At 39.8% G+C, this 27,439-nt stretch overlaps 1 protein-coding gene across 9 annotated transcripts in view; it reads right to left on the bottom strand.

Annotated features, from left to right (window-relative positions):
• The window catches only part of prickle2b (prickle homolog 2b), a 132,763-nt gene that overhangs the window by 71,768 nt on the left and 33,556 nt on the right, over positions 1-27,439 (bottom strand). The window contains exons 1-4 of one of the 9 annotated variants that reach the window (XM_041783477.1): positions 13,918-14,010; positions 12,175-12,266; positions 6,761-6,820; positions 454-616 (exon numbers count right to left, since the gene is read on the bottom strand). The exons of 2 other annotated variants lie outside the window; for them this stretch is intronic. Coding sequence is in view for 1 of the 7 variants with exons in the window: in XM_041783467.1 (XP_041639401.1) it covers positions 6,761-6,820 (60 nt within the window). In the remaining 6 variants the exon portion in view is untranslated. Of the gene's footprint in view, positions 1-453; positions 617-6,760; positions 6,821-12,174; positions 12,267-13,917; positions 14,011-27,439 lie in introns of those variants that run through there. 6 more of the 9 variants (XM_041783473.1, XM_041783478.1, XM_041783474.1 and 3 more) reach the window with 6 other exon arrangements.

Below are 27,439 nucleotides of genomic sequence, written 5' to 3'. Positions count from 1 at the left end.
GGGAACGGAACAACAAGATTTAAGTGACGCTCTTACTCAGCTGTCTCGAGTCAGTCGTAATTTACTGAAAGAACCAGAGAGAGATCTGCACACCGTGCTGTCACTTAGAATTACACCAACACTTGTCAGAGCTAGATACCACCAGACAAGAAACACAGGGTCCATACATCGCCAAAATTGTTACAATATGCCTGCTCTCCTGAAATTAAAACATTCTGAAATGTCTAAATCATCAAAGTAAGTCAACAGAATCCTTAGGAAAACTAACCAATCACTGTAGGGATAAGCTATCCAGAGCTAAGGTGTCAAGATGCAAAATTTACACCACTCAAGGGAGCCATCTTGACTCCATGCCAAAGACAACTCCTTCCCCTCCAATCAGCGCCCCCAGAAACAGTCACGAACAAATCAACAGCTGAATGAAGAGGATGAAAATGTTTAAAAGTTACTCACCGCTTCCCGCTTCCTCCTGGCTGTGCTGGGAATGAGGCGGGGGGGGCACTAAACGAGAGGAGGATCTCAGAGGGGGCAGAGAGAGCAGCAGCCTGAAGCAACACTTTCAATGGCTCAGCCCTAATTGAAAAAATCTGTTTTCATCTCTCTCACTCATCGACAACTGCAGGAGAGGGAAGAGGGGAAAGAATTAAAACCTTGAGTTAAAGTGATGAGTAGGATAAGGGTCCTGCTTGCAGATGGTCAGATGTTTGAGCTCAGAGTGTGAGTAAAAGACCAACAGGAAGTAAGAGAATGACAGAGTTTTCAGCAAACAAATGCAATCAGGGGTGACCACCAGCCTGGTTGCTGAGAGGGCAAACAGTTCAAAACATTAACCCCCGCCCACTGCCTGCAAACAGCAGTCAGCATTTTTCAAAGCCCCTGCCCCAAATGCACTTAAATGCTCTGAAGTTTTCTGCACTGACATCACGTGGGAACAGGAAGATATGACTCTGCTCAAGACTGCAGCAGTTTTTAAAAGCAAAACTTTAACATGAGACAGGATTCTGGTGGAAACGGTTTCTGACACATTTTCTGAGAAAATGCAATTGATCTTGAAGAGATGCAGAAGTTTCCAACGACGTTGTTCAGTTTGCTGTTGACTTAGTGATTGTGTCACTACTAAACGACCAGGACACTGACCACGACCCTGTGGTGAATGATTTTATTGATTGGTGTGAACACTTGGCCCTGGGTATAAATGTTTTGAAAACCTAAGAAAAGATCATTAAATTTCAGGAAGAAGCCCTCAACAAGTCCTGTGTTTTTTTACATCCAGTCTGTTAAAGCTGTGCAGCAGGAAAAATACCTGGGTACAATTTTAGACAACAACTGGACACTTGATGCCAACACTGATGCAGCTTCTACTAAGGCCCACGATGGATGCATTTTTATTGAGAGTTGAGAAACTTTGATAATGACACTTCTTTTATGAAAATGTTTTATTCTTGTTTTATTGGCTCTGTTTTAACTTTTTGGTTTAAGTCCCTCACTTTGGAAAATCAGTGCAGACTGAGCAGCCTTTCAAAAATGTCTGGCAAAAATGCACGGACAAGTTTTGACGAGCTCTCCCTCTTATACAGAGCCAGAGAGACAAGGAGACACACCAAAGCTGTCCTTGCGGTTTCTTGAATACAGGCTGCTGCTATCTGGTCCCAGGTGCATGGTAACCAATACGTAAGACAAAGAAATGCAGAGTTCATTTGTTCCAGTTTCTACTGGCCTCAATATTTAAAGGGATCTGTAGTAGCCTACATCTGCATGTTGCACAGCCTCTGTATGTTGAGTATTTTGTGTATGAACTAACATCTTTTTATTCGTCTGCTTGATGTACAATGAATTGCCCCTTGGGGCTATCAAAGATTACCTAACCTAACCAAGTAGTCTACTTGCTTTATCCATTTCTTGACACTGTAATCGTCTGCCACTGAGTGCATCTTTGTAGCTGCAACAGTATTCAAGATTTTCTTCATTAAACTTTGACCTCTTGTCTGTTTAAGTGGGAAAAATAAGCTTTATTGCTCATTCTCAGCCTTACATAATGGAGATGTAATGTTAATGTTAATTTCGTGGTAGAGAAGCATTTTAATGTTGTCGTGGGCATGCGATGGTTTCAAACAATAGGTCTTCAGGGCAAAAAGTGCAGTTTTATAGTGGAGCACAGCAAAGGAAAATAGGAACTAGTGACCATCGACCCTTACGTACCCAACATCCTTTGCACTCCACTCACTGACTTGATCTAACAGCATGAAAATGTACAAGTGCTACAAATGGCAAGGGAGAACCAAGTGACTAGGTATTGGAGATTGTGGAGCCCCCAGCAACGTTTAAACCTGAATGTGGAAGAAGATCTTGGCATCTGATTGTCAACATTATTTGGAGTGAGCCCTAGTACCATCTCCAAACTGAAGGCCAACTTCCATATAATGGGGGATGTCAGATACATGCCCCTACTGAGGCTGTTAAATTGCCAGTTTGGCAAGAGAAGCTTTGGTAAATTTTTCGTGGCACAACCCACATACACAGCTCTGCTGCTCATCCCACAAATGCATGTTCCTCACAAATGTGGCACCATTTAAAAGAAAAATAAACAGGCTTTCCAGAGGTATAAGATCGGTAAAAGACAGTGACTGATGCAGTGTTTTGATTCAGTATTCCAGCTCAGAGGTATGGTTTACGTAGGCTTATTATTCGGCCTGTATGAGCAAACACTGTGCTTAATTAATTCAATTTCAGTGCAAAACTGCGTATCCAGCTTTACAATGACTGATCTTTTTGTTTATAGAGCGCTGGTGAAGAATTCCCTCCTCAGCAGTTAATCAGTCTCCTTAAATCCAATGGGGCAGCAGTCTATGGAAACATCTGCTGGAGCACTTTCCTTAAGCTCTCCTCTGTTAAAGCTGGACTAATGTACATACAGAGGATAACTTAAATCAGTCCAAGTTGACTGCGACCTTGTAATGGGTCTCTGGTTGCCAAATCCTAAACTAACTGTAGATTAAAATGGCCAACTCTGAAGGGAGGTCCCCCCTTCCCTCCCTGCCAGTCATATGTCAAATAAATACAGGAAGTGAGAAAGTGAACGCAGCAGAGAGTGATCTATGTCTGTGCAGTCCGAGGTTGAGGTTTCTGGCACCGTCAGTAGCCATGATGTGGGCAGAATGTCATCACTTCTTCTGTGGTTCTTGCACTGTGCGCCTACTGTTCTCTGGGAGTGTAATGCAGCCAGACTCACAGCTGTAAATCTTGAGGGATTTCTGGAGAACAAGCAGGGCAGCAGCCAAGGGGGGGGGGGGCTCCTGTCCACACCTGACAACAAAGGCTTGTGTTGTTTCTGCTGAAGATATTCAGGTATTCACCTAATCTTAACATTCACAAGCAGAGACAAAAACACACAGAGAAACAAAGAAAAACAATAACCGTGCTTATACAATGCCAATTACCAGCCTTAATAAAACAAAATCTCTCCCAACATTTATGTAGATTTAATCAGTCATAGGCAATGAGCCAACACATCTCATGTTTCCATTACTGCTACTATGGAAACTGGGCTGCTACAGTCCACATCACTCAAATCTGGTACAAAAGCAAACAATCATGCCCAAAATAAGTTAAGAGTCCCCCTGCTGTGCCAGCCACAATTGGCCCTACTTTTACAGAACAAAAGAGCAGAAATGACCAGAAAAAGGGCTCCACTTAAATGGCATGCAAGAGCTCTCTTGCATCAAAAATCCCTCACACCTCACTTTCCTAATGACTGACCTAATGCTTTTACAAAATGAGATCATTCATCACTGTTAAAAACAAGACGCATGTGAAGATGGCCTGAGGTGCGTCCAGGAAGAGGGGAGGAGAAAAAAGAAAACACCTCCTTTCTCTTCTATCCATCCAAACACAGAAAGGATAAGTCTTGTACTCATCCAGCTCTTCCCTTCAGGAACAAATGAAGTTATCAATCAATCCCACAACCGCACAAAGAGAGAGGAAACAGCAGAGACAAGAGTCATGCAGGGGAGCAATGCTGAGGCAGACAGAAACACAACATGAATACCCACCGATTGTTTTTAACTAAGAGCCAACAGCACAGAAGCAGACAAGGTTTTCTGTATACCAAGGAGACCTTTTCTATAGCTTTTCAGTAATTGAACACACCAGTGTAAGGGTTTTCCTGTAATGAAACATGACTTGCTGCACATCTGGGAAAAAAAAACTGAAAATAAAAGTAAAACAAGTGCATTTCTCAGTGACTCGACAAGAGAAGCGTGTTTCACAGAACAGCCAGACACCGTGCATAGTATTTTTATCAAGGTTTTGATGCAAATGTTGAAAAATTGCATAAATTAAAACTCACAAAAATTAACAGTTGCCATGCCTACCTGTGTGAATAAGATTCCTTTGGTAGTCTTTCTTAGCAAGAAAGAGAAGGTAACAGAAAGTGAGCTTTGTTTACTAAAGAGAATTGCAGCTTTGTCAACTGGACAGCCATTTTTCTGGGCTTAAAATGGGCGTTTACCAATTTCTTTAAAATCTGGAATGTTAGTCGTCCAGGTTTATAAGCCACAGTCTGTTTTTTTGGAATCTCCAAAGGGGAAAAAGGTTTCAACAGTCCTTCTGTATGATGGTTAGGGTGGGGTATTGTTTATTTTTTTCTGATACCAGTGCTAAATCTATATTTTTTAGATGGTACGGTGCCAAAACAGAGTCTGAATCAACACTTCTGAAAGAAAAAAATGAGTTGAAAGTCAGCGGGAGAATAAAAGCTGTCTGGTATCGTAAATGATTTGTAGAAATATCTTTAAGGATGCCGGTAGAACATGGATAAGAAAAGGACACCAGTGTAACTCTTAAATGGAAGAGGCCCAAGCCAAACTCATATACTGGTATTTAGTCAAAGACAAACAATAAAGTGTGTTAGTAAATGTGATTATTTCTTTGGACAGAAAATATAAGCAGATCAGAGAGATTGCTCCAGACACAAGAACAACTTAAAGAATTCCTGCACTGAAATGAAGTGAGTGCACTAATATCAATAAATATTTCTTGCCCTCATTTGTAGTACAAGATGGTGGAGTCCGTGAAGGTGACTCTCACTTTGTATGAATAAAAAGCTTGTTCTGGGTTTATTAAAAAAATAAAACATTTTGTATTCAGGTGGTTAAACACTAATTAAGATAGACCTACTAATAAGTACTGTTTCATTACATAAGGTTGTTCTTCTAATCACCGGGCTAAATTTAACACACACCGTACCTTTAATGCCAAGTTCCATTACTCTCACTCATGATACCTCTGTGAGAAGTTATAGTCATAACACTGGGAGTCAAATTAAAATGGAAATCTGTGAAGAGTGTTGCATGTTTTTCTTTGGCATCAGTTAATTCCTAATTCATAAAGAACACCAGCATCAAACTGCCTTCCTGTGTTTTAAGAGAAAAAATTCTCTTTGAAATCATTGAACTGAAACCAAATCTCTTATGTAGAAAAGAGATTTAGGCTGTTAGCCTGTTGGTTCACAAACTGCATGCACAGGGCTTTCCACTGTCCTATCTCTCCAATAAGAGACACAAAAGCCCAAAAGTTCAATTTTATGAGGTAAAAGAGAGGAACAATTGAACTGTCTTCCATCTGAAATCACTTCTTCATTAAATCAGTGAGCTTTAAGCAGTGAACATAGTCTAGACACTTTCCAAGGCCATGCTTATCACATGTAGCCACAAAAAGGTTAGGAATTTGTCTTGTGACCTGGGTTGTCCACACAGCTCAGCAGTGAACTCATCATCTTATGGTTTCTGGCTGTCAGTACCCTCTGCTTATTAGCTCTGCGGCATTTCTCTCTCAGACAGTGTGATGGGTGATGAGAGGAGCAGTGGGGCCAAAAACCACGAGCCAAGAACGATATAAAATGAGAAAGAAAGATGGAGGGGGATAAAAAAGAAATGAACAGAAGAAAAAGTGGGATACATAGTGAAATATTCTGGCCTATATGAAGCAGAATAAAAACAAAGAGCAATGAGCTGGGAGAGAGGAGAATAAATGGAGTGTGTGTCCGGGAGAGAGTTCAAGAGACTGAAATAGAGAGGGATGAGAGGAGGGAGTGTGCTCCCACTCTTCTTTTCTCCTTGGCCTGGCAGTCAGCCCTTTTGGCAGAAGAGGCAGTATCCATTGCATATGGGTTACCCTGCACACACACAAATGGAGCAACGTTAAAGCAACACTGCAAACTTTAAGGAGATTTTCAAAGCAGGGCTCTTTTTTCTTCATGACAAATACAGCCTGAAGCATTGCACCGCAACTAACTGAGAAGCCAAGATTGGACCTTATTAGCCTGAATAATTTTCACAGCTGTTTCCGATCCGTTTGTGCTTCACGTGGACCGAGAGGAGGAATGAAGGGGAGAGGAATGGAAAAGTTGGGAAAAACTGGAAGGAAGGACTGAGGGAGATATTTACAGGCCCAGGAAAGAGGAAAAGAGAAGGGATGCTTTTGCAGCTCTGACATCGACTCAACAGCCATCAAGATGTGACTCCAAACGCAAACAGTCCAACAGGAATTAACATCATCCTCAGTGAGCTATTTTGAACAAATCCTTCTGTTCCAAGGGCGGCCTGGATTTCACAGTATCCAGCACAGTTTCACTTACACAAATAAAGCAGAAAATTCCTGCTAAAAAGCATTCCTGTGCAAACAAATAAAAGAACAGGGGAATAAGCTCAAGACAAAAATAAGAGGGCCATTGAGTTCATAAAGTCTTTTGTTTTCTCTGTACCTTTTAATCCCTCCTTTTCTCTTTTGTTCCCCTGCCAGTCCCCAAATAGATCCTAAAGCTCTGGGGAAAGAGGACACACGTTTATTAACAGCATACCCACACACATTTCCTCTGCCCCGTTAGTCACTGTGTCAACATTAACTGTCTGGTCATCATCCAGCAGAGCACACAGCAGCTAATAACCTTCCCAGTGGTTGTCTGAGCTGTCAGTCACATCAAACAGGACCACAGCCAGCACATTAAAACAAAGCAAACACCACGGCTGTCTGCTCAGTTGTAATGACCACTTTCAATTATTTTGTTATCAGAAAAGCTTTTTTAAAAATGAAAATGATGAATTAAATGTGCAAACATGGATTTGGCAATGTTATCATGTGGACATACTGAAATAACTGACTTTAGTTTGTTATTTCATAAAGTATTTTCCAATTAAAGAAATAAGGGAAATGGTATTGCTATTGTGTTGCATCTTTTATGTCATAATAAACAGATTATTACTAATTGAGATTGAAAAATGTAATCAGTGCTAGTCGGCTGACACACAGAGACTACCAGCACACTGCACTGATCAAAATAGCACACCATGTTGACTCTAAATAAGGTTTTAGACCTAAAAGGATCTCACTTTGAGATCTATAAATCAAAAAATAACATGGCTATGGGGAATACTCGAACCAATAGATACTTTAATCCTTCTTCAACAACTAGCTGGAAAAAAAACAAATAATGCAGAGAACAGGTCCTGCATTATCACAATGCAATATCAAATATGTTGATTCATTCTTAGAAATGTACAGGGCTGCTTGATAATGAGAAAAGAAAAAGTAGCAATATTGAGACAGCAAGTATTATACACGACCACCCAGTAAGTTTAAGCCCTTAAAAATCCAATGGCCTACCGGCCCTAAATAACTAATCAGTTACTTCCAAATGACTGTTCATAAATGTCCCACATGTCCTGCACCATAAGAGAGCTCTGATTCTCAGGATTTGGACCATGTTAACCATTCAAGGATAAAATCACCACAGCAGATACAATTAATGCATTTGTTGGGTTATAAACAAACAAAGAAACTATAATACAAGTGACACAGCTAATCATCTATTGTACTCTCCAGATCATATTCCATCAAACACAAAAAGAGTCCCCACAATCTAAATCCAGTCAAATATTCAGTCCAAAAACAGGATCACATCCATAAGAGCCATGGACTGGTTTTGTATAACTTCAGATTTGCCAGTGTTGTTCTCAATAGGTCACTGTTTTGCTGTAATAATGTTTTTTTCCCAGGTAATCATAAGCAGTGATATATAGAAAAATGTCTGCCAACCATGATCATCTCTAGATTCTCCAGTTTGAAACACCTGGACTTTTCCTCATAAAAACAGGTGTGAAATACTCATTTTCTGTCCTATTGTTGTCAGCATTGAACCTGAAGTAGAAGAGGCTTCATGCTTTAGTCCAGTTGAGTTCGATTCAAACACAGTAATCACTTTAAGTCCTGGGTAGGAGTTTTGACTAATTTTAGCCAGAATTTTAAGGGGTTAAAACATCTGCATCACACAAAATTAAAATCAAACACTCGGTATATGTGAAAAATACAAGCTATAAATGAAAATAAAAATATGAAAATGAAATGTGAAATAACAAACAGACAAAAATATATCAAGAAACACCGAAACATTTTGTTTGCTGTATGCGCAGCATTAAGCGGTTTATGCGCTTGAGCTTGTACCAGCTGCTGAGCAGGCCACCAGCCTTATGAAAATATGACTTTAGGGGGGATAATTAGACTATGGTGGAAGAGAAAAGGCTATGGCACTGCACATAGTCTAAGCAATGAGTGGGAAACACTGAGCTGCTCGCATTGCACAGTTGGTTCATGTCTGAGGTTTCGTCCATGGCTCTTCTGGCGTGTAGCAGACTGGATGGGGCGTCGTCAAGTGACTCATTATTTTTTAGGGTTTTCAGGCAGGCTACATGCCTTGCAAAAAACAAAACCCAAAAAAAAAAGGAAATAACTGACATGGCAGGTTTACTAATCACCAAGCACTGTAGAGACTCCACAATCATTAAAAAGTATAATTTTCTCCTGTACAAAATACTATCAATTGCACAACTCACAAATACATCCTTGTAGCTTGCTTATGCTTCTTTTCATGTATAAAAATGACAGTTCAAAAACTGATAATCTTATTTTATTTAATCACCAGTTCTCAGATTAATTAGTAGATTAATTAGTAATTAATAGATATACTTGCCATTTTCTCACCCACAAACAAAGCTAAGCTTTCTATCACATTTAGAGATCCTAACAAATCAAACCCTGGCTTTCTGTCATATCGCAAACTTGTGTTATGATCTTTTTTCTGCTTTTTCTGAATGTTAAAGGGCAAAAGAAGATCAATTTGGCTAAAAAAGTATGGAAAGCTACTATGATTTACTTTACTGTTTTGTTCAGAACACTATCTGCTCAGAATAAATGTCAATATCTTTGTGAATAGGATGCCAGTCAGGCTCACCAGATTATCAACTACCTCAGCTGGGGGCCTGATGACACTATAACAAGCAGTTAGCTGAGTAATCAACCACTGGCTGTGATGGCAGACAGTCCATCTGCAGCAGCTTTTTTATGGTGGGAAGAAAACACCCCATCCCATCACAGTGAGAGAAGTCTCATGACGCATTAAGCTAGCCTCGTCTGATGAGGCCATGACCTGGGCTTCATGATAATGCACATAGTCATTATTTCCCTGACAATTCCTAAGTGGTTCAGGAGTTTCTCCAAACTGTAATCCCCGATTAAACCACAAGTTTCTAAACAGATCTTTACTAAATTCCTCCATCAAGGCTTACTCTCGTCTTTTGTGCACAGAGAGTACATCTGTGACAGGTTGTGTGCTTATGTGTACAGCTGTGGATCTGCGTGGGTGAGATGCTGCCTTTGTTTATCACAGCAGCCACATTGATGAACTGTGGCTGAGTGTCTCATGCCATGCAAATCCTAACAATGAGTCCTCCACCACCTCAAAGCTCGAAGGGGGAAAATCTGGTGGAAACCCCCCTCGAAAACCAGATCCAAGAGTAACACTCCAAAACTAACACACACAACACATGCTCTGCTCTCTGGGCTCATTAAAAAGCCATGGCCTCGCTGTCTCATGCGCCCAAATAAATACAATCATAAACTGAGAACAGGGTGGAGAAGGAAAAAAAATGGGGGCGCTCCCTTTGTGGCGAGTGTGGCTTCACAATATGGGATTTCTGGATTGTTTCCAAAATAGGCGCGTGGCCCCCTGTTCTGACAACAGCTGAGCCCCCGAGTCCCCCACCCTTCTACACATAAACGCACAAACCCAAGGTCTCCAGGGATCAGAACTGTGACACAGTGACACAATCAATCAGTGGATATTGCTTTTATTGACAGCCCCCAGAAGAGTCTCCTTCTGTTTGATGATCTCTAGCTCTTGTTTTTGCTCTCTTTCTTCTTCCTTCACTCTTTACTCTTCTGTTCCTTTGTCCTCCTTTCAAATTGAACACCAACCTTTGAGTCTATGTCCATTTTCTTCCCACTCCTTCATCTCATACCCCTCTCTGTCATCACAATCATCCATGCAAACCGATCATCTTTCTTTCATTTCCAGTGCCATTTCAAGAAAATACCACATGCAACCACCCAGCACACACACACACACCACTCATAGCACAATTCATTGATCTTCGCCCCTAACGCAATCAGACAACACAAAACGATTCCTTCCTTTTGGGGGGGAGCATCGGGGCTCATGCATATTTCATATCTACTATGATACTCTTTCTGCTCCATGCATAATGCAGACACTGTTTAAGGATGAGCTGTGTGGTTCAGTGGGGGTTTAAGCTGGAGAAATTAAATGGAAAATGAGACCATAACTACTAACGACTTATCACTCCATAATTTTTAGCACAGCAAGACTGCACACAGTCATCCTCAAGACCCAAAGTCTGACTCTCAGCCGTTCATCAGTATGTTAACATTTCGCATCTAAGATCTGTTAACTGGAGCATCCTGTGTCTCTTATTCAATGAAGGGGTTGGTGATCGCTGTTTTTAGTCCACTACAACAAAACTGTTTTTTGCTTTTCTGTCTATTTGCAGAATTTTCATTTGAGGTATGGTGGTTCCCCATTTTTATTGAACTGAACTACTGACTAAACTCTGCTTGGTTTGGTTGCGACTTAATACCTTTAAATTAATGTGAGGATAATAGCCAGTCATTCTTTGTCTTTAACAGGGATTGAGATTGTCAGTTTTAATGGCTAATGATACACTTACACTCTTTATTGATCCGAGTCCTTTCTGAAATCAGTGTCCATCCTTTTCTATTGTTTGTTGGAAAGAATGAATGAATAACATTTTCAGCAGAAGTGGTATAAGCTAAGTAAAGCTTGAATTTAAAATTGAATAGGTCATAATTCCATCGGTTATATCTATTTGATATTGATGACATTCCTTATCCACACAACTGTAATTATTTAAGTTTCCTGTCAAAAAAGAACTTTAACTTTCTTGACTGAAAGTTGAAAAAATCATGACATTTTATGGGCATTTGCTGACCGTCTCTTGATCTGGGCTGTCAGCATTAAACACAATCACCATCATTAGTGAACTATTTCTTATAACAATTAATTGCCACCACTTAAGTCCACCACTGCTCTTTAATGTCTTATTTCAGTTTAAAAAACTCACAGTCAAAAGTCATCTGCACACTGTGTTATCAAACATTTATCTTCTTATTTTTTTTTCTTATTCCTTTTTCAATCCATAACAAATTCCTTTTCTCAGGGTTTTAAGCTCCTGTAATAATCTTCAAGATACCCAAAGTACTTTGTTGTATTTCAAAACAAAAGTAGATCTGTATCCAAACAGAAGCTAGTTACCCTTAAGTCCAAAACACACAGTTGCTGCACCATCACATTGTGCCAACTGACAACCCTAGCACACACCAACAGCAGCTAACTCCCATCCAGCCACTTTTGTGCCAGGAGCTTGATACCAGAGCCGAGACCCTGCTTGAGGCTCACCTCCACACCTCAGGGGTTAAGAAAAGAAAAGAAATGATAAGAGCAGCGCTATTTCATCAGCAGCCAAAGCCTTCCACTTAAGGCTCATTTGTGCTGTATGTTTGAAACGTATATGGATATGGAGGGAACTTTCTGCACATACTCTGTGTTCTTCTCATTTTGTATTTCGTCGTTCTCTCAAAGCTTCCAGATACAGACCAAACATTGCAACTCCACTGCCAGTTGTAGGGGCACAACAAAGAAAAATCATTTGAAAAAAGACCTAACTTAAACAGAGTTTTCAGAGGAAATATTGACACGTTTTGAGTGAGTTGTTCAGAAATACAAACATATAAATGATTTTAACTCACCTGGGCACAAAGACAGACAACTACATGAGCACAGCTGAGCAGAGGACGGGCCATACTTTCTTTAGTCTACACAGGGAGCAGCATCGAAGTAGCTGAGGGAGAGACGGAGACCTTTTGTGGATTATTTTTCAACATCCACTTCAGCATAATAGATGCACTTTAAGTTATAAATACAAGGAATTATTTTCATGTATGTGAAGAGCATAAATGAGCCTTTATTCTAGACCTCAGCACAATTTCTGTTTCCATACTCTCAAACAGAGCTGCTACTACAGCTGCCGAGATGTACTAAACAGCTGGCCGGCCGTGTTTGGCATAGCAGCGGCATGAAGTGTTGCAATGCAGCCAGGTGCATCTGGACACAGCTGGTTTGGGCTTGTTCACAGGAAATAATGGGGGCGACAGGATGCAAGTCAGACAATGCCAGTGTGTTTTGGACTTTAGCTTAACACAGCACAAAAATGCTAAATGAAACAAAAAGCAGTTTTAGATGTTAAATTGTGGAATTTTAAAATAAAAGAGAAAGGTGCAATTTATCCTGATTAATTCCCTAAGTTCTAAGATAACTTAGAATTAAACTTTTTAATAGAGCTGGTCTCCACTGATGTTTGCAACTACCATTGCAAGAATACTTATATTAGCACCCATTTAGCATTAAGCCACAGTACATCCACAGAGTGCCACTAGCATGTACTATTTTAGGCATGTTGATCGATATAATAGCTGTACTATCATGACACGTAACCCTACATTAACAGCTAGGATTTGAGTATCAGCTCTAAATCAGTAGATTACTGTAGATTTTAAAAAGCAAAGAGAAATGAATTCTTTAAAGCTTGTGACCATATTTTTCGGGGTCTCAATGACCTGCACACACAATTTCCATGTTTATTGAGGGATTAGCTGCAAACAATCATCTGGTTAAATGGTCATCTTTAAAAAATATATGATTTTCTGGTTCTTTTGATTTGTGTCTATAGACACAAATCAAAAGAACCAGAATCCAATGTGTGGCTAATTGAGAACAAATGAGAGAAATGAGGAGGTTGAGCTAATTTAATACAAAGAAATAAAACAGATAACCCCACATTCCCTGAACAGCAGCTAATGTTCTTCTTCCTTGAATTCTCCTTATGTCAATGATCCAGTTCCAGTTAAACAGATGTTGTATATCAGCCTCTCTGTGAGGAAGCCAAGCCACTTGTCCCATCAGTTATGCTCTGGAGTTATACGGTCTGAACATCCTCTTTATTCTGACTCAACATTTAGCTAAGGAATGGGAGAAAGGAGGTCAGTAACTTCACTGTGACAAAGGAAATCCCTCTCCTTTAGTGTCTTTAACAGGGACTTGCTAACATCCCTATAATTTCTCTTATCAGTGGACATTTAGACAGGAACCAGAGTCAGAGTAGATACAGGAGGAAGAAAAGGCTTTAAACAGTCCATCACTCCAATGGAAACAAGGAAAAAAGGTTTGTAGCATCAGACTGTCACTTTAACAAGATTTGACATGGACCTTCCTCTCTGCTTTACCTCCTCTTTTCCCCTCCATTTCTCAAGGAGGGGTTTATTCAAACTGTTTCTTTATTCCTCTGGTTTCCTCCCAAAGCCTGCTGATAGTCCTGGACTCATTTCAATGAATGAAAGAGGATAGTAATTTATTTTTCAGGCCAAACCTCCTCTTTAATCTCTTTCCTTCAACTCCATCCCTAAATCCAGATGCAAGATGCATGAAAAAAATACCGGAGATGCATTTCCATGTGCCACTTGGGATGTCCATGATCCAATTCCTCCCAAACAGATGTCATATATCAACCCCTCTCTGAGGAAGCCACGCTAAGAGGGAGGGAGAGGGGGAGGAGAGGAGGAGGAACAAAGGAATGATCAGGGAGCCTTTTGAAAGGCAGCACGCTCAAAGTCAGACCTCACAAGCAAGCAGGCAGGCACACAAACACACATAGCAGGATTGGAACAATGGTAAGGATGTGGTTACCACACTGTTACGCAACCTCCCTACTACCTGTATCATTTCTGACCCCCCTGACTATGCTCACAAGCATCCCCCTCCACCTCTCCATCCCTCCCATGGTCTCCAGACTTTCTCTTGTAAACAATAAAGAAAGTAATTTGTGGTGAGTTTACTCGCTTTTCCATTGTGAGACTCCCCATTGTGCCTCTGCTTTTAGGCTAAAAGGCACCATAAAGGTTGTCAGATGGGCTCATTATGATTTGTTGGTGCTGAGCAGAAGTCATTAGTCTCAATGGAGGGAGGAGGCTGGCTGGATGTATGAAGGCAGATTAATGGACAGATAAATGACCCCTACACATCTGGTGTTAACATGCATTTGGGGTAATTAGATTCTAATTAGACAGAACCTTACACCAGTGGAAAATGTAAAAGCTCTAGCCTTTAATGAATTTCAGATTATTCGAACAAGCTTGAAACACTGTCTGAACACTGAAAATTAGCTGGGAAGAACATATTTTAGGTGTTTTTTCAAAAGTACTTATAAGACTGAACCCACTCCAGCAGTCCTCTGAGGATGGACCAAGGCAGAGCAGCCATACACTACAAACATTAATGTTTGAAGGCAGATGTGCTCAAAATGACTCAACTAGCACTCCTATTTTAAACCATCCATCCGTCTATCCATCCATCCATCCATCCATCTATCCATCCATTCATCCGCTTTGTTCTTGTCATGTGAGAACTCCCCCTTACCACAGATCTTAATGAGTGCCTGCAGCTCTGTTGCATTGTAAATTATTTAAAACTTTCAAAAGTGTAGTTTAACTGTATGTAGTGTAAGCCAAGATCGATACTTGTAGTGTTAAATATAACTTTATACGAGTTAAATCAACAGTGTCAATTTTTCTGTGTATTTTACTTTATTATAGAGGTGTGACTTTACCTGAACAACCTGGTTGGAGATCTATTCTCTTGTTTGCTTTGCCCATAAGGAAAGATAATATTTTACTGTATTACCCCTCAGTAGCTACTCAGTGCTTAAAGTAAAATTTAAAACAAACACTTACTTTTTTCTTGAGTACATTTATAGACCAGTACTTTTACTTAAGTATGTTTCAACTGACCTTTTACTTGAGTACAATACTTAAGAACTTCTTTTATCTTTGTTGCAATGCCATCAGGAGCAATTTGGGGTTTAGTATCTTGCCCAAGTGCATGTGAACATGTGGACTGCAGGCACAGGGATGGGATCACTAACCTTCTGACACAATCAACAAATTTTGCAACATAAGCTGAATCAAGTTTCAGTCCACATACCCACTATGCACACTTATCACAGTCAGAAGTAAAGCAGCTTCAGTGAATAAAATCTAATCCTACTTTCCCACAATAATCAATGTGTTTGTTTTTCTCTTGTGTGTGCCTGCTCCTCCACCTAATGCATGCTGGGATTGGTTCCAAGCTTGAAGCTAATCAGCAGGTAGAGATAGAGGATGGTGGGTTGGATGTACTGACTCTGACTAATGGATGGGTGCATGGATGAAGCGTGATGTGTGTTAGAAATCTCAGATCTTGGTCCAAATTAATTCTATCACCTTGACAACCAGTGGAACAGAAATATTCTGTACATGACATGCAAAGTGGTGAATTAAAAGATGTAATCATGTGAAGTTTTGAGCCATCACATGCAGTCGATGACAAACTTGTATAAATTGGACTGTGTAATTTAATAACTTCTGACACAAACATTCAACAAAGCGTGACTGGAAGGATCCGTCAGCTCCCTGGAAAAACTGAATCCATACTGATGCTCATATCTAAAATGGCATCACTTTGACTGACAGCTAGTTAGCCCAAGAGGAGGGGAGTCAGGCGTCTGTTAGTGTATGACACTGGCTGTTACTTCCCTCCTCCTCCTTTCTTTCTCACCCGTCTCCCCCTCCCCGTCTTTCATCCTCCCCTCTCTCTACGTCCGTCTCAGTGCTGGTGTCCTATCTGTGTCCAGGCTTTTTTTCTGTTCATGGTTTAGGGATTCTCTCTGCCTAAGATGATTCCCTTGAGGCGCCATGAAGCGAGACAGAGACGAGAGGAAAAAAAATCTCATTAAAGAAGGGATCATCTGCCGTCAACTAACGGCTTTGCCCCCGCTGAGCTCGGACACACAGAAAATACAAATGGCCAGAAAGAGCTACCAGTCATTTGAAGAGCTGCCATGCTGCACACTGCTTTGTGTCAGCTGTAGTTTATGATATTAGATAGAATGGAAAACCTTGAAACATTGGACCACCTGAAAATCTGCTGGCTGAAATAATATGTCAAACTACAGTGGGAGCTGCAAAGCTAAGAAAAGTCTGCATGAGAGGGAACGAGCCCTTGACTATGAATACAAACCAAGAGCAGAAAATTTACTCTTCAAAGAGAAAAAGTAGTGAGATGTATGCAAATAAATGTATGTTTCTGTGAGATTTAGTGAAGCTTTAATTATTTCCCTGATTACAGGCAGTGGGAGAAATTGGATGCTTGATTAGATCTCATGAGAAGCAGCGTATCAACACAAAGAAGTGAGGAGTTCAATAATTCCATTAGGTGGGCAAATGAGTTTTCTGATTTTTGATTACTTCCCTAACTGATTTTATCGATCAAGTTCAAAAAAGCAAAGCTATCAAATTAATGACAATAATAGGATGAAGGAAAGCAGACATATTTTATATTCAAAGCAAACAGGTGGTTTGCATGCACAAGTTAGAGGTGAGACCATCAGGACTCTTCTGCTAAAGGGTTCCAGTAACAGTCAAACAAACCTGATTTAGAGCTAAATATTTGACATTTGATAATTGCTAGGGCTTAAATCAAAGTGGCACTGAACTTCTAAGCTGACATGACAGACTGTTTCATATCCGCTGCATGGGATACACATGTTGCATCCATCTGGGCAACAGCCCTTCGTTGATGTTATTGAAAATATAAAAAACCCACTAAAATCTTAAGAGGGTGACTGGATGAACTTTCTGTCTGACACATTCATTAAGGAAGAATAACAGCAAAAAACACAACATAGGTGGTTGCCGCCACTGAGAAGTAAACTTCATAACGCAAGGTTGTCAGGCAGCTACTACTGTTGATCACTATCAGTGGAGCCAGTATGAAGCCGGTTAGGAGAAGAATTAAAGCATTTTCCACCAAGAAAAGTTTTCAGTATGGCTCTTTGATCCTCTTTTAACCCTCTGAGACTGGCACTGTCGCAAACAAGAAGAGAACCCTTCCTTGTGTCATTCTAATGATGCTATCCATGCCTTTGTAGCCATTACAGACGCTTTTCTAGTGAGCCTTGTACTTGGGTGACTTTAGAGGGTATTTAAAAGTTAAATCTACACCTGTAACTCTAATACTTAATGTCTTTTTATCCATTTTTTAAAACCATTTTCATCGTGTCTGCTGCTAGCTTAGCATGCTAACCACCATACTGGGATGGGCTGTAGTGCAAAGCAATAGTAGTCCCACAATGCTTTGTGATGGGCTGTGACCACCAATGGCAAGCTGTTTTGTTGTCCCATCATGCTTTGTCACTGCAGACAGGGGCTGCTTTGAATAACAGTTCAAAACCAGCCGATGCGATAAAGGACAGGAACTTTTTTTTGTAAATATGTGATTACTTTGGAGATTTTAGTCACAGAATCATTTTTTTTTTCACTTATCAGTCCCTGAGAGAAGGGAGAACAAGTCTGCAACAAAAGTCCTGGCCATTATTATTTACTGTGTCACACATAAAAATCTTTGAATATTAATTTCTGTTTAGTTTATTCTTTTGTCTTTATAGTCCCATAACTTCTTTAATCAAGTGACATCACTGATAAAAAACATTCTTAGAGTTCAGATTGTCCTGAATAAAGTATGTTTACAGCTCTGCTTTGAACGACTGTGTTGATGTTTAACAAGCTTTTAAGACGAGAAGTCCAGGTGAGACAAATTAGAAAAAAAAAACAAAAACAAAAAACAAAATGAAGGGTGATGGCTCAAGGGGTTCATAGAGAAATTTCCACTTCTGATAAAATTCTGCTACAGCTAAATCATGTGAATCCATTCACCTGCATTGCTGTTTACATGCTCGCAGTACAAGTAAATCATGACTCATTCTCCACAAATGATGCTGATTGGTCCAGTTTTTCTTCAAACTTTTTAGACTGAATCTTGCAAAATTGATCTGCCTGATGACAGACATGAAATACAGCCAATCAATCAGCTTTGCAAGGGGACTGAATTTTCCTGGTTAATTGTGACTTAAGTTTCAATAAATATATTATCTAAACAAAACTTGAGGTGACATGCACCCGGACTCCACAGATCCTTTACTTGTCTTCATGACGTTCCTGGCAGACCATTGTGTTTCTCATTTCTTTGTTAAGTACGGTCACACTAGCACTAAATTCCTGCAATTCATATTCTCCAAGTCATGTTTCTTCACATAACATCCCTTTTATAATCAACCCACCATAAAGTCAGACTGATGCTGTTTGCATCATTTTTGCAAAGTTTTCTGTCCTGTTTTTGTGTGCTACTAATGGAGGAGGAAGAGTATCAAACCAAAGCTTACCTTCCCCTCACTGTCCTAATTTTTCTAATAATGCTATCCATTTAAATTGCATTGCAAATTTTCACCTGAAAAAGGTTGCCTCACCACAAGGAATATAACTCCCTGAAATTAGATGCTCATTATCTCAAATTAAAGTGAAGTTGATTTTTACACTACAAAAGACTAGAGACATGAGAATGTAAATCAATGCAGAAGTTAAATTGGGGGCTGAGGAGGAAAAGGACTTCAAAGTGTCTTCATGTAGAATAATAATAATTCCCTCTGGTGTATGTGACAACAGGTCACCATTTTTATGTATGGAGATGGTGTCAGCAGCCAATTTATACCACCTGGAAACACAGCAGTTACCCCGGCACACAGACCCACTTTTCTATCATCGTCGACTTTTTCTGTGGAAAACAGTGACTCTCAAGAGTTTAACGTGCTGAAACGCCCTGCTTCTGCTTCTTCTCTAACTCATTCAGTGAGGATGTGACCTCTCCTCTCTGGTGTCTCCCCAGTCAGACCTCATTTCCTTTGCTCTAAAGCCCCACCCCTGTGAGGTGCTCTGGTCAGACGAACCAGCGTTCCTTCTTTGATGGTTTAATCAGAGGTGAAGCTCTAATAACGCCAACACTGAATGATTTTAGCAGAGAGCCACAGAGACAATGTTTTGGCTTTACACATCTTGAGACTTCCCAGTTTCCCCAGTACCAGGATACTCTAAACTACCCAGACAGGCCCTGAATGGCGGATGAATCCCATGTGGCTCATTAAACACAATGTAGTGGATTATGATAGTTGATGGGGACAGCCAATCTACAACTTTATTTGAAAAAAAAAAAAAAACAGGTACTTTGTAGAGAGAAGCATGGCAGAGCTGGCCCAGTTTACCTGCAACTGTATTTGCAGAGAAATAATAGACTTTAGCAGGGTTTAGCTGTGTGTATGGGTGTGTGTGTGTATACACCATATGGAGAACAAATTAGACACCACACAAATCACTGAGAAGTCCTCTGTTTAAAACAGAACTGGCCTCAGATGCTTCTCCAGCTGTGGGAATTGAACAATGCAAAAAGAAATGGACCATGGACGTGCTGGAAGGTGTTTAGCAGACAATTCTTTTGTGAATGATCTGTTTATCAGACTTCTAAATTGAATATAAAGAATAACTAAACCACAAGACCAGGCTTTTCAGCTTATTACTGATGCAGATATTTGGCATTTGGCAGATTATCAGCTTTTATTTTACTGATAATTGACCAAAATATATTAATTCAAAGATATGCTTCTTTTGACTGCAACGTGCATCTTACCCTTTGGTTTTGTTTTCACTCTGTACAGTCTTAACTAATGTCCCACCTCCAACACTGTATAACTGACTTGATGTTACACAACTGCAAGCCAATCAACACTGAAGCCTGGGTGGCAATGACACAGGGAGTGCACAATATCACTTCCTGTTTCGCACTGCCACTGTCTTGGTCTGTGCTGTTTCTCATGTTACCAGAGCTAGTGTTAAATAGTTCATTTTCCTTATTACTTATTTTTTTTACATGCAGTTTTACTTTTGCCACATTAAGTACACTTTGTTTGTCATAAAAAATGCACATTGTTTCCAAATATCGATCACCAGCTGTATGCACTACTAATAATCAATATCAGCCCTGAAAAACCAATATCAGTCCACCCTTATGCAGGATGTTTCTGATTGTTTCACAGTGGTTACACTCTAAAGCAGTGGCTCTTAGTGTGAGGGTCGGGACCCCCTTGGGGGTCACAAGACACTGAGAGGAGGTCACCAGATGTCTTCCAAAAACCAAAGAATATTTTAAAATGATTGCAAACAGCACATTTTACCTATTTTTATACAAATATATATATATATATATTAATATATATATATATATATATATATATATATGCATAAGTGAATTAAATACAAAAGAAAACATGGTTATTTTGTGAGATTTATGCTGACATCAGCATATTTTAAAAATCCTTGAAATTAAAGTCTGCACACAACTATTCTTGAATGTGCACGGCTGTGTTCAACTAAGCTCCAACCACCTTCAGGTGCAGTGGGGGTCTCTAGCGCCTTTATTTTGGGGGTTGTGGGGAGAGAAATATGAGAACTTCTGCTCTAAAGAACTGAGAAACAGCACATCTTCAACTCAACACAATAACTCAGGATTTTGTTTGCACTGAAATGGCACTGCAAGTTTCACTGCTCCACCCTCTGTCAAAGTCTCTCCCCCAGCTGCCTTTAATTCACTGGTCAGCAAATACATTGTATTAAGTCCCTTTATGATCTCATTAAAATGTACAGAGTCCATTTAACCACAGCAAACTACATTTTGATTTCTTTTTAATGAGGCTGACAGCCTACAATTTGTGTCTTCTCTAGAATCATATACAGTTTTTCCCCATTCAAATTGTCTGCAGTAAAAAAAAATAAATAAATAAAATTTTTTTTAAAAATGTTTCAATAGTTGCAGCCAGAGGTGGGAGAAAGTCATTGTTTTGCAAGTCTCAAGTAAGTCAAAAGTATCTAATCCCAAATCTCGAGTCAAGTCTCAAGTAAAGATGTGCAAGTCCGAGTCAAGTCTCAAGTAAAGACAACACAAGTTGAGTCAAGTCCGAAGTCATAGGCTTGAAATTTTCGAGTACTTACAAGTCATAAGCACTGTTTACCAAATAAAATGCCATTTTAACAATGTAACAATGTATTAAATTTGACAAATACAATGAATGCATTCCGAATTGTTTTATTTTTTTTAAATAAAATAAGACCAGTGTGACAGAACTTAATAACACAGAAAAGAGTGCTGACATAGCATTCAGGATATAATCAGTGCTAAGCAGTGCAACAACAAATGAACTTTTGAATACGTTGTACAGTCATTTTAACTCATCTAATGTGAGTGAATGTGTGTGTGTCTGTGTGGTGAGTGTGTGTGTATGTATAGGTGTGTGAGTGGATATGTAGGGTTTGTGGGTGTTTGTAAGTGAACATATTTGACTGGTAAGCATTAGGTTTAAGGCGTTATAATCAGTTCTTAACCACAAGTTATGTGTTATGTGTTAAGTTATAAGACCTCAAGTTATGTGAACACAATGACTGCCTCCTAGTGAATAAACAAAAAAAGAGCTGATGAATCACGGGTGTCTGTTTGGGTATTCATATTTAATATTCTGACATTTACTGTAGTTCTGTGACTCTGTTACCTTAAAGTTATGCTCTCTATTTTTTTTTTTCCTCTCATTATTAATGCTTTTAGCTAAAGGGGGGAGGGTCCCCATATTGGTCCTTGCCCTGGGCCTCCAAATAGCTAAAACCGACCCCGCCTCACAGCTACAGCTCCCCCTCACAAATCGTTCTGTCCTGCCAGTTTGTTGCTTTCATTTTTCTGTTTCTGCCCTTTTGACAGTATTTATCATTAGTACGTTTAAGATCAAATAAAACACCCATGTTTGGACAAGTTTTACTCAATTTTACATTATTTCAGAATGTAATCCGTGTGTGTTTGGCTCGTTGATGATGATGCGCATCGTAAAAGTCATCATCAAATACGAGTATGGGAGAGCATCGGCAGGGAGTGACTGAAGAAATGTGTTAAAACGAGGGCATTAGAAGCTTCAGTTTAAACACAAGACAGCACAACTCTATGAATTAACTTAATGAAGAGACGCGCCACCAGTGGGATTCCTCTGTGCTCTCTTACGCATGTTCCTCCGTCCAGCGCACATTCAACGGTAATAAAATACAAGTTTTCATTTAAATTTGGAAGTTAAAGTCAGTCTTCTTTGTGTGGACTTACATTTATAGAGGATTTCAGGAGAATCTTTTTAAAGTAAGCCTTAAAAGAGTCGCAACTTGTCACTAAAAAGCCACATGTGGCTCCGGTTGAGTATCACTGCATTAGTTGAATACTTTGAATGGGGACACATTTTACTGAACACGCTCACTGAAAATCTCAAGTATTTTCAAGTCATCAGACTAAAGTCTGAGTCAAGTCCCGAGTCATTGATGTCAAAGTCCAAGTCCAGTCGCAAGTCTTTGATGATATTGTCAAGTCGAGTCCAAAGTCATCAAAATTGTGACTCAAGTCTGACTTGAGTCCAAGTCACGTGACTCGAGTCCACACCTCTGGTTGCAGCTGTCAGTCAAAATTTGGGGTAAACAGCTACAGCAGCTCCACTGTTGAGAGACATCACCTTGACTCTAGCATTGTGAGTTGAGTAGCTCTTTTCCCCAGGATCTTGGATAAACCATGTTTTTTTCTTAAAACTAAGTTGATAACATCTGATTTCCTCTGATATACCTGTGTTTCACACTCAGATAGCCTATGGTAAGTCTACCTTGAACAGTTTGACTCATAATCAAACCTGCAAGGACAGCACAGACTGTATGATGTTGCAGTTGACATGGATGGCTTGAAGGAGTGAGTGGATGTGCCCTGCTGTCCATGATGTTCCTTAGCCTTTATTGAAATTCCTTAATAGATGGACCTGTGTCAAAACTCTTGGGTTTAAATTAAAACAATGACTTAAAAGATAGTGTTCATGTTCACTCTCTTGCATCAATGTAATAAATCTAGCTGACCAACTATTTCAGATTTCTTTAGAGCCTGATAAAGAGAAGCTGTCAACAGTAAACATCCCACCCAGGAGCCCGAAACCTTATAATAATCCCTTCTCCACACAACCAAACTCTGCCGATTCAACCTTTTTTCCATTATAGAGCTTAAAAACTGTCCCCTGAAAAGAATAAATTGATGCTGTCACATTTCAAACCTATTTCAGGACAAGAAATTGCAGTGAAATGGGATGACTCACGTCACAAAGGCCTTCAGAAATATCACTGAGATGAGTTGAAGAACGAGCTGCTGTGACGCAAGAGTGGAAAAAGGCGAGAGTGGGAGTAAAAAACTCTCTTAAACTGAAGGAAACACATTTATCAGCATGACGAGAGAGGATGAACATGATTCATGAAGGATACTGACCTTTGTATTTGAAAGAGATGAGCTCCTAAAGTCTCTGATTGAGCTTAAAGGTTCTGATTATCCTTCGACTGGACTGAGAGGATAATTACTCTTATTAAACAAAACACTGAAATAATGAATCAGCTCTGGCCTAATCAGTCCATTTGGAGTTAAACCACTTAAAAAAAAAAAAAAAAATGTTAAAATCAACAAGCATCAGAACAAACAAGCAGAAGTTGGTTAAATTTCTCTGAGCACACTTATCTTTTAATGGCAACTCTTTATAGTTTCCTTACACTTTTATTTCAAATAAACAACCTGAATTTTAACAAGCTTCCTGATAACTTTGATACCAGCTCTGGATCAGTGAATAAAAGCCATCTGAAATGTGATCTTGACGGATGCTCACTTAGCAAGCAAACCCCAAAACTAGCCGCCACCTCTGCCAGGCTAACCTCTGGTCTAAAATAAGTCCCACATGTGCACATTTGACAGGAGCATGACCCTATTAACCCTAAACAAGGCCTATGTTGGGCCCTGCTAATGACCCTCCACCCCCTCAGTCTGGCTCATGATGGCTGACTGACAGTCATGGCCTGCACACACAAACAAACACACCACATTATTGGACATGGACACACACGTGTCCATACAAACACACAGACCTGTAGAGTCTGGTTGTGTGCCGATAAGGACGAGGTCAAACAACAGATGTCAGCCAGAGAATAAAGACAAGTCCAGTTTCAAAAAGCCAGTCACTGTTTTATTACTGACTTTGGAAAGTCATCCTCACTTTTGTCTTCATCATAGCTACTGTTCTCTAATCTACCAGATGTTTAGATGATGCTATACTTAAGTTGAGAAGCTACAGAAGCCATGCTCTAAACTTTAAACTAGGATTAAACCCTGAAACAGGTCACAGAATTAATACTTTCATTTTTGACGCCAAAAAGTAATTTTTCTTACGAATATCCTAAATCATTACTGCCACATTCACAAACGCTGAAGAGTTGAGACTTAAAGAGCTGTTAAATTAAACAGTCTGAGATGTTAACATCACTCTTTTGTTTACATGCAACTCAAAGACAAGACTTTTGATTTAAGACAGAAAGACGTATGTGGCACAGTTAGAAGATGACAAAGTGGAAAAAAAGTCAAACAAGAATGAGAAAAGGTATAAACTAAAGGTATGGCTATGGTTAGTCATGTACAGTAGTTTATATTCGATTATTTTTGTTGAAGACAAGAGAAAAGAGTCTGAGCTCGACCATTCATGTTATGAATTAATGATCTGAAAAATGAAAATAAAACAGGCTCTCACAAATTAATTAAAGGATGATGAAAAGTTATTTCGATGATCAAGGCACATTATGTTTTACAAATGAAAATCCAGTTATCAGTGAAGATTTCCAATTCTTCCTCAATAAGGAATTATTCTTGGGGGAATAGGGAATATTTTCAGGCAATCCAAATAAATGTGGGCATACACTAGCTGTTTCTCAAAGACCAGGATCCCTCCTAGTCAGGCCCTTCTAAGGCGAGGCAAGAGTTCTGTCTCGGGGATCAAGACTCCTCCTGATGTTGCACTATTTTTTACACATTTTATATATTAGAAGACAAGGAAATAGGTGCACATTGGATTGTTGATAATAACTGCAGAAGATACATATGTGCGTCCCTGAAAATTCTCTGCTGTGGATCCTAGACATTGGAACAGTCCTCTGATGGCCATCGATGACCTAATATCCTTTGAAAACAGCCATTCCTGGATCAGTCCTTAGCTTTGAGAAACAGTAACTTTGCAATTTCAGCCCAACTCCATAACAGTTGTGGTAGTTGTCAGCTCCCACTGTGTGATGTATGACAATCGCATGTGATTGATGTGCTCACATTGTACAGCATGATGGTGATGCTCATGCTGTACAAGTGAGCTTGGGACGAACTGTAACAAATGTTGGTGGAGTTTCTTTTCAAAATCTCGCAGATGGAGGTTAAAGTCAAATCGTCTTGTTTTCACGCTTCAAATTACTACAAACTGTGACAAAACCACTCTCACCATCTCTCTCATACTTAAATAAATAGCACTGTCAGCAAACACAACTAGCAGCTAAATAATAAAAAAGTATTCAGCGCTGTCTGGTTGTCTGCAGGTAGGCTCGTTTATTTACTTTATTTTAGATGGAAAAGGCACATCAAAAGACATTCACTCTTTTTCATTGTGATTTAAAACAGTTACAGTCTCAGACAGCTTACAAAGAAAAAATGCCTCAGTTTGGGAATCCCATGGCTCTTCTCTCTCTGTCAGTCTCTACTGCCATATGACCAAAATATCAAACATGTCAGAAATCCATCTGACCAGTTGAGAGTAGAGAGTCATCTAGTCTGCTGATGTATCACCCTGTACAATGCACAGTCAGGTTGACTTGCTGGAAAGTGATGCGACTCAAAATCTGAGTCTGCTGAAAACTGCACAGCGTATGCCTGGCTTAATATTTGTTGTGAGATATTTGTTGAACTATTCTCCCTATCCACTTCATAGCGCTAGAAAAAGCAGGCCACTATAGTCAGACAGATTCAGTCTCTTAGGACCATGAATGTCTGGCCTGATGTACTTGCTTGGATATTTAAGTGCTGTGAGCAGACAGCCAGCCAAAACATCATTGGACTTACATGCCATGGAAACTAAGAAAAAGGGAAAAAAAAATGACGTAATTAAATGGATCATATAATGTTGACAAGGATGAGGAAAAAGAAAGTCGAACGAGTAAGTATCAAAAAGGCTGCATAAAATGCCATGATTTATGGCTTAACAGAGAAAAAACAGTTGCCCTTTTTATTGCAGAGGTGAAAGAGTGAGCAATCAGGACAAATGACTTTAACTCATGCATGTCTGACAGGCAGTTAAATACAGATACACAAAAAAGAATCAGTTAAAGTCTTCTTGATAAGGAGTGCTGATATGACAGATGTTTTTGTAAATTAAGCAATAGGTCTTGTGAAACCATAAAGCTGAGCTCATAAAAGCACAACGTTGTGGTACATCCATGGCAGTCACAGAGAAAACACCATTAATATTAACACTGCTTATGAAACTGACACTTCCACGCCACAGCAGAACACAATCCCTTTACAACACAAGTGATGTTTGGCATGTGCATGTGTAGGCACTGATGTTTCTTCACCGTTGTGCAACCACCACTGCAAACTTTTTAGGCCAAGAACGCCCACACTCCGAAAGCTCTGCCAAAATCCAGCGAGTGCATGGTGGATGCTTCACAGCTGTCAGGCAATTATCATCACAAACGCTGCCACAAAGAAGAAGCTTGATGTCTATCTGCATCAAAGCTCTGTCACATTTGGGATGAATTTCCAATTCAGGGACGACAGAGCTCTCGGGGTTAGATATCTAAGGGTGCCAAATATTTTTGTGTCAAATCACTAACTCCACATTTTTACTTGTGAAAGCACACAGATGTGAATGAACCAAAATACAGCTGCTTTAGGCAGGCAGGCAAGACCGACACACTGTTCGTCTTGCCTCTCTGCACACATCTTTGCAACAGTCCAGTGGTTTACTATTGTGTAAGGCAGGCCAGACCCATGAACTTCCCCTTTTGTTTTCCCAAATCATTAATCAGACCAGACACAAATAATAACCTCTGTGTTAATCATACACACCACTAGATCTCAAGCTAACCTAACAATAACAATGTCACACTCAGTCAAGACACAGGGGAGTCA

This window comes from Cheilinus undulatus, linkage group 3 (genome assembly GCF_018320785.1).
Source record: "Cheilinus undulatus linkage group 3, ASM1832078v1, whole genome shotgun sequence".
Lineage (NCBI taxonomy): Eukaryota > Metazoa > Chordata > Actinopteri > Labriformes > Labridae > Cheilinus > Cheilinus undulatus.
This window is presented reverse-complemented; position numbering and strand designations above follow the sequence as displayed.